The sequence below is a fragment of the Teleopsis dalmanni genome, chromosome 1 (genome assembly GCF_002237135.1).
Source record: "Teleopsis dalmanni isolate 2A chromosome 1, ASM223713v2, whole genome shotgun sequence".
Taxonomy (NCBI): domain Eukaryota; kingdom Metazoa; phylum Arthropoda; class Insecta; order Diptera; family Diopsidae; genus Teleopsis; species Teleopsis dalmanni.
This window is the reverse complement of record NC_051846.1, coordinates 179,153,866-179,160,838: the sequence shown is the minus strand read 5'-3', so window position 1 is coordinate 179,160,838 and position 6,973 is coordinate 179,153,866. Positions and strand designations below refer to the sequence as shown.

General features: G+C 25.1%; 1 protein-coding gene across 2 annotated transcripts; it reads left to right on the top strand.

Annotated features, from left to right (window-relative positions):
- Positions 1 to 1,060: 1,060 nt before the first annotated feature.
- Positions 1,061 to 4,759, top strand: LOC119671292 (plasminogen receptor (KT)-like). 2 transcript variants are annotated; one of them, XM_038081869.1, is made up of 6 exons: positions 1,061 to 1,193; positions 1,256 to 1,406; positions 1,479 to 1,844; positions 2,875 to 2,935; positions 3,012 to 3,252; positions 4,500 to 4,759. In XM_038081869.1, exons 1-6 carry the CDS (start codon positions 1,073 to 1,075, stop codon positions 4,631 to 4,633), a joined length of 1,074 nt encoding a protein of 357 aa, XP_037937797.1. In that variant the 5' UTR covers positions 1,061 to 1,072; the 3' UTR covers positions 4,634 to 4,759. The 2 variants fall into 2 exon arrangements, with proteins under 2 accessions (XP_037937797.1, XP_037937805.1); XM_038081877.1 differs by lacking the exons at positions 1,061 to 1,193; positions 1,256 to 1,406; positions 1,479 to 1,844 and having other exon boundaries at positions 2,855 to 2,935; positions 4,500 to 4,633.
- The last annotated feature ends 2,214 nt before the right edge of the window (positions 4,760 to 6,973 follow it).

Below are 6,973 nucleotides of genomic sequence, written 5' to 3'. Positions count from 1 at the left end.
TAGCTGACACCTTAAAGATGTAAGAAGGCAGTGAAATACTGTTTGGCATGAGTCTTTCAATGGGAAGAAATATGTTCGAAATGGATGGAGAAACCAATGAAGATTCCGAGAGATGTGTTTTTTTTTTACAGTAGATAGAAAGCATCAAAGGGTTAAACCCACTAAAACCAACTCTTAGGAATGAATGGAGATGTGAATGTGAAAACTTCATTCCAGTAATCAGGGGAAAGACATATGAGCAAGAGGCTTAAGGAGAATAAGTTTAACTAAGCCAGCATGCGCGTGACTCAGATTCGATTAGGAGCCGATAGATGTATGGAAGTGCTCAAGTTTAATACAAAAAATTTATAACGCTAGTTTGTGATTACTCTACTACTTTGAACTCATTAAGTAATATAACTAAATGAGATTTACATTAAAATAATTTCAGAATTGAGACTTTATATTTTATATATCCAAATTCGAGCATAACAAACTAAATAACAAATCTAAAGATATTTAATAAACAATATGTATCGTTTTTAATACATATAGAAGTTTTGATGATTACTGCAAAGGAAGTCCTTTTGAATATATAATTTTCTTTAGCAATCTCTATCTTGGATAATATTGAAAACAAATGCCTATTTGGTTCCTTTATCGTGCCTTTTATGTTTCTTAAACCAAAGGATTGTATTCTTTATATTATATATATTATTATTATTATATTATTATTATTATATTATTATTATTATATTATTATAAATATGTTATATATTAATTATATTGTATATTATTATTACTATGTATTATAAGTAAAATATATTATACGTGTATTATACGCATATAAGCAAATTATTTCTAACAAATCATTAAGAGGTAACTTTAATAATTTTTTATAATAAATTATTATAATACATATATATTATACATATATATATAATATAATACATTTTTAAAAAGTTGTAAGTGAATTGATTTATATTGATTCTTTATAATTTTGTATATAGACATATAAGCATGTAAATTATTTTCATTTGTTTTTTTTCAATAATATTAAAAAAATTTTTAAAAAACTTTTTATAATAAAACAATGTTTTCATTAATAGATATCTATGCTAAATTTAAGTACTTTTTTTTGGTAGTCAAAAAAACAATTCTTTCTATGTCGGAAAGTTATAAATACAAACACCTGAATAGATATTGTTTCTCATGTATTATAAAATAAAAACATGATTAATTTACAAAAATAAACTAATAAATTATTTAATTTTAGCACTTTATGATGAGGCGTCTAGCATTGAAAAGTTCATTTATTTTTTATCCATGTTAATGGTCGCGATCACCCTCCCATTCTCGATCCCTTTTTGCTTTAAGTACTTACAGGACTTTGAACGTGTAATAATATTTCGCCTTGGACGTATAAGGTATATAAATTTTAATAATGAACTCGATAAATATTCAATCATTTTTTTTTTTTTTTGGTTTGTTTTTTATAGTAAAGGCGTGGTACAGGGTCCTGGTATAGTTTTTACAATGCCTTGTATTGATAGATGTCATAAATTTGATATACGTATTACGAGCTTCAAAATATTGAATCAAGCGCTGCATACAAAGGATTCAAAATATATTGCTGTTGAAACGATCGTCTATTATAATATTAAAGACCCAATAAAATGTTTGCTCAACATTACAGATGCAAAAGCGCAAGTGAAAGCTTTGACAAGAACAAAAATTCATAACTCCATGGAATCAAAAAATTTATTAGAAATAACAAAAGATGTGGGTATAGTAGGAAAACAACTGATAGGTGACATTAATCAGACAACAACGGATTGGGGGATAAAATTGAATCTTATAGAAATGTAAGTAAATATGCAATATTTTATTATATTTAGAGCTACTTCTGATTTTAAAAATAGTTGTACAAATAGTTTTTACTTCATTTAAACAATGGTTTAGGTCTTTCTTTCTTCTATAGACCTTGCCGGATTTGTATTTGTTCAACACGTATGGCAAGGAGCTTGTAGTAGGGGATGGCAGGCTTGAAGTCAGTTATTTATATAAAATAATCTATTAAATAATTTCAGTTATTTAAAAGAAATGTTATAGTGTCAGGCAGTCATAATTCTTTAATAATGCATATGCATATGTACATCTATATTTCTTCGATTCATTTCTTAGCCTCTCAAGCAGCTTCTTGCCCTTGGGCACACGTTTAATTGATTACTTTTATGCTTTTTATTACTTTATCACAAAATGCTATGATAAAGCGGGCTTTTAACTATAATCTCAAGACTCAAGATGACTGCTTATAACAGTTGTTATTCCATCGTTTATTGTTTATCAATAGTGGCAATTATTTTTTCTCACAGTTCATAAAAAATTCTAATTTATTAAATTTAATAATTATTCCAAATATCAATAAAATATTTATGAGAAAGGTTACATAAGACATATTCAATGTAAAAAAAATAATAATTAAAAATGTTAATTAAAAATGATAATTATTAAATAATGATAATTAAAATGTGTCAACTTGCTATATTTAACAACTAACAGTTATATAAATAATTTATATATATATAGTATATAGATCTAAAGCTCAAAGTTTTTTAAGAAACAATTCATATCTTACTTACGGTAAAAATATTTACCAAATTAACTGTTCTACATCAAAGTATAACAGATTTGAAACGCGCAAACTCACAAAAACTATTAAACAATTAAGATTTTAGGTTTCTTTCAAAGGAATAAAATTGTATTTTTAATTAAAAATTGGTGCTAATTTACTCGTAGTTCTATAAAATATAAAAACCAATAAATATACGAATATTTAAATATTTTAATTAAATTATAAATTTTTTATGCAATAATGGGATCAAAAATATCCAGTAATGTGAATACATATTCTCAACACGACGACCCTTCTTACAGAAAATGTCAAGAACTTAAAGTGAGTTTTGTTTATTTTGTATATGTACATATATATTTTTATTTTATAAATTTAATATAATAAATTATATAATTAGATGGAGCGCTGGATACAAATGCACTACCAAATAAAAGAAAGAGAACAGGCTATGGAGCTAGCGAGAAAACGTGAACTATTTTTGTGGTTAAGTGGATTTTATATAACTTCAGCTTTTGGTGCTTTTATTTATTATCAACGCATAAGGAAACCTTTTGCTCTAATGCCATTAGTACCATTGACTTTCTTAATAGGATATTATTACGACATGAGTTACGGCAGCAAACCGCATCGTATACAAGGTATCATACCATATAAAAAATAATTCCTTTTTCTGTTTCTGTTTTTCTCGTACTTCTTTCCTGGTAAGAATTTATGAGTTAGTTAATTTACCATTAAAATTTATATTTATTTATAACCATATAATTATAAATTTAATTAATTTATAATTAGTTATAATTTTTTATAATTTTATTAAATTTTCTATTTCATATGATAAAATTACTATTGACTAGTTCCTTCCCGTTATAATATTTTATGAAGTAATATATCTTTTTAATTCTTCATATAGAATATAAACATAATTAGGACCTACTGGAATAAATGGGGCTACATTAATTTTTATCGCTTTATTCACAACAATTCTTTAATTATAATTAGTTATAATTTTTTATAATTTTGTTAAATTTTATATTTCTTATGATAAAATTACTATTGACTAGTTCCTTCTCGTTATAATATTTTATGAAGTAGTATCTTTTTAATTTTTCATAAAGAATTTAAAAAATTATTAGGACCTGGTGAAAAAAATGGGGCTACATTAATTTTTATCTCTTTATTCACAATAATTCTTTAATTATAATTAGTTATAATTTTTTATAATTTTATTAAATTTTCTATTTCATATGATAAAATTACTATTGTCTAGTTCCTTCCCGTTATAATATTTTATGAAGTAATATATCTTTTTAATTCTTCATAAAGAATTTAAAACATTATTAAGAACCTTTTATTTACTATTTTCTATGGAAGAATTACTAACATAGTGTGTGTTAATTTATGGTAAATTCGGCACCGTAAAAATTAATATTATAAATTATATATCTGATAGGTATACCATTAATATTCTGCTTAAAATTACAATTAAAAGATGGTTATTTTGTATAATAAAATTAGTATAGTAATATTACTAACATAGTGGTAACTTATGGCTATTCAATCTACTTTCGATCTGTCAAATTTTGTTCTCCAATCGAACATTGTTTACATATTTGTCAAATTATATAAAATAGCTGTTAAATTTAGGGCAACCTTGCTACTCTGGCAAAATATCTAGAGTGTTATAAATTAATCTCGAGTGTTATACATTTTGCCCTAGATTTACTAATCGAAATTGAAAATGCATTAACAGTGCATTAAAAGAATATATGTATAACGAAATAAACATATATAACGGAAGTTGGAAGAGTAATGAGTAGGAACTTTACCACTATTTTCATTAGAAAAAAAATCTTATTATATAGTAATAAAATTGTTTATTTATTTTTAGCTGAAGCCAATATGATTATGGAGCATGAAAGTGATCTTTTGCAATGGCCTGGTGGCCTTCCAACAGTTTCCAGCATTGACGAGGCACGCGTTGAAGTTGAAATGGAAAAAAGAATGCATCCACATCACACATAGATTACACAAAATAACACACAAATAACTGGATTGTATTATTCAAAATGCTCATTTTATCAATTATGACACTATTTTAGACAATACTTCTTTACTCCTAAATGCATATATATTTTAAGAAATCATATGATATATAATAAATAATAAATAATTGAAAATTGAAAATTTTAACTCAAAATATTTAATATTAAATTGTTCTTAAACGTAAAAAAGTGATGACATACTAGAGAGGAATATTTGTATTTTAATGAAATGAACATTCGTCCTTGTCCTTAATAATTGTATGTAGTTTGTAATCATTATATAATTAATATTGGTGTTTTTCATATAAATCAAATAATCACAAAAAAAAAAAAAAGATTTCACATAAAAAAATCAAAATTAAGACTTTTAAAATTAAGAATTAAACTTTTAAAATTATATTAAAAATATTTAAATGTTGAATAATTGGAATTTTAAATTGTTTTTTTTTTTCTACTATTTATATAAAGACTTCACCTACTTTATAAAATTTGTTAATTTCTAAATAAATATTAATGTATATATAAAATTATTTTAAAATATTTTCTTAATAAAATAATATGCAATACATCTGAAAGTAAAGAGGTTCAGTTCGTGTGGGACAAGTTTATTTGTACGGACAATTTGGACCTACTGCCATCATTCTAATTAAATTATTTTATATAAATTGTTAATTAAATATTTTATAACATACATAGCCTAATATTATTATGAGAAATAAAAAAATTATTATTTTTTATTATATTAAATTAAACAACTTGACACGAATAAAGAAGCAAAATATTGATGTAGGTTAAAATTAGGTTAATGTATAATCAACTCACTTAGATCCAATAGTCTTCTTTTGTCATACTACTACTTAATATATGGCCTGTATTATGGACCAATTTTGGTTTGTCTAAAAAAACTTAAGATATTTTTAATATAAGAGATGGACACTTCTCTGAATGAATTAAACACATAATTGTCTAAGAAGTTTATTCCGCTCTGTCTAGAACTGTCCAGTTGCAGATAGAATGTTGACCACTAATCGACATCTTTACAACTTTTACAATATTTATGAGAGAAAATTGCCAGCCTAAAAACTTATCTACCAAATAGACAATGCAGTTGTGTAGCCAGGATTGTGCCCTGAGAGAACTAGACAGAATATACCAAAAAATATAAAAAATATATTTTTATCGAAGTTTTTTTACATTCGACTACTTTATTATAATACGAGTTATTATCTACCAAATAGACAATGCAATTGTGTAGCCAGGACTGTGCCATGGGTTAGGTTAGGTTAGTTTAAAGTGGCGGACTTGTGTACCAAGAAAGCCCAGTCGAGCTTAAATAATGGCCCGTTGTAGTACCACAGGAATAGCGTTGGTTCGTACATAGACAAGGTGATTAGTGTACGACCGACGACCGACGAGAAGTTCCATGGGAGAAGTAGACAGAATATACCAAAATTTATAAAACATATGTTTTTGTCGAAGTTTTTTTACAGTTCACTACTTTAATTATAATAAGAGTTAGGGGATTATGCCAAGAAATTATATACTAGAAAATAAATTTTCTCAAAGTTATATAGCAGTTTACTAAATTAGTTTTAATAAGATTAAGTTGATTCTTATTAGAAAATTCAATATTTCTGGGCATAACACTTGGAAATCTAAACATTTTAACAGAGTAATAAATTAATGGTGGTGGCAAAACTTACTCGTTACTAACTGAGCGTTTACACTGGCTAGACGTTAGTACGATTTTTATGTTCGAATACAAATACGTATTATTTTCGAATAATGTTTGCAAAGAAAATTTTTTATGTGTTAGTGAAAACGTGAGACTGTGTTTAAAAATCTTGTCATAAGCCGTACCAGTGTAGAGGCAGAATTAAAATTATATATTAATTATTTTGTGACCAAATGAATTTAATAAGTGCTTTTTTCAAGCTAAATGATTAAATTTTTTTTAAAGTTAAATAAAAATTAAGAAAAAGAAGTCACAATTTATTTTACATTAATTTTTATTTGATCGATATTTATATTTTAGTCTAAAGTCATCATCTGTAAAGTAAACATTATATGGAAATACTAATTATTTATTATAATTATCCAATATATATCAATAAGTTGAGTGATAAATTAATATAAGGATTAAATTTATGCAATATATATGTATACGAAGTTAATGTAGCATTTACGAGTTTTCGTGAAAGCCCTTATTACGTTTCACTGTATTAGTTTTGTACGCGTATACCGATTTCTTGCGTATTACTGGTAAAGTTTATTCAAATTAAATTGGTGAATACCATTAACTTCATAAAGAACAAAACAA

Excerpts from the sequence above, each read along its gene's own strand:
- LOC119671292 (XM_038081869.1), top strand. The coding sequence starts at position 1,073 with ATGTTTTCATTAATAGATATCTATGCTAAATTTAAGTACTTTTTTTTG. Across the intron at positions 1,194-1,255 it reads GAATAGATATTGTTTCTCAT|CACTTTATGATGAGGCGTCT; the intron begins GTATTATAAAAT and ends ATTTAATTTTAG. Across the intron at positions 1,845-2,874 it reads AAATTGAATCTTATAGAAAT|TAATGTGAATACATATTCTC; the intron begins GTAAGTAAATAT and ends AAAAATATCCAG.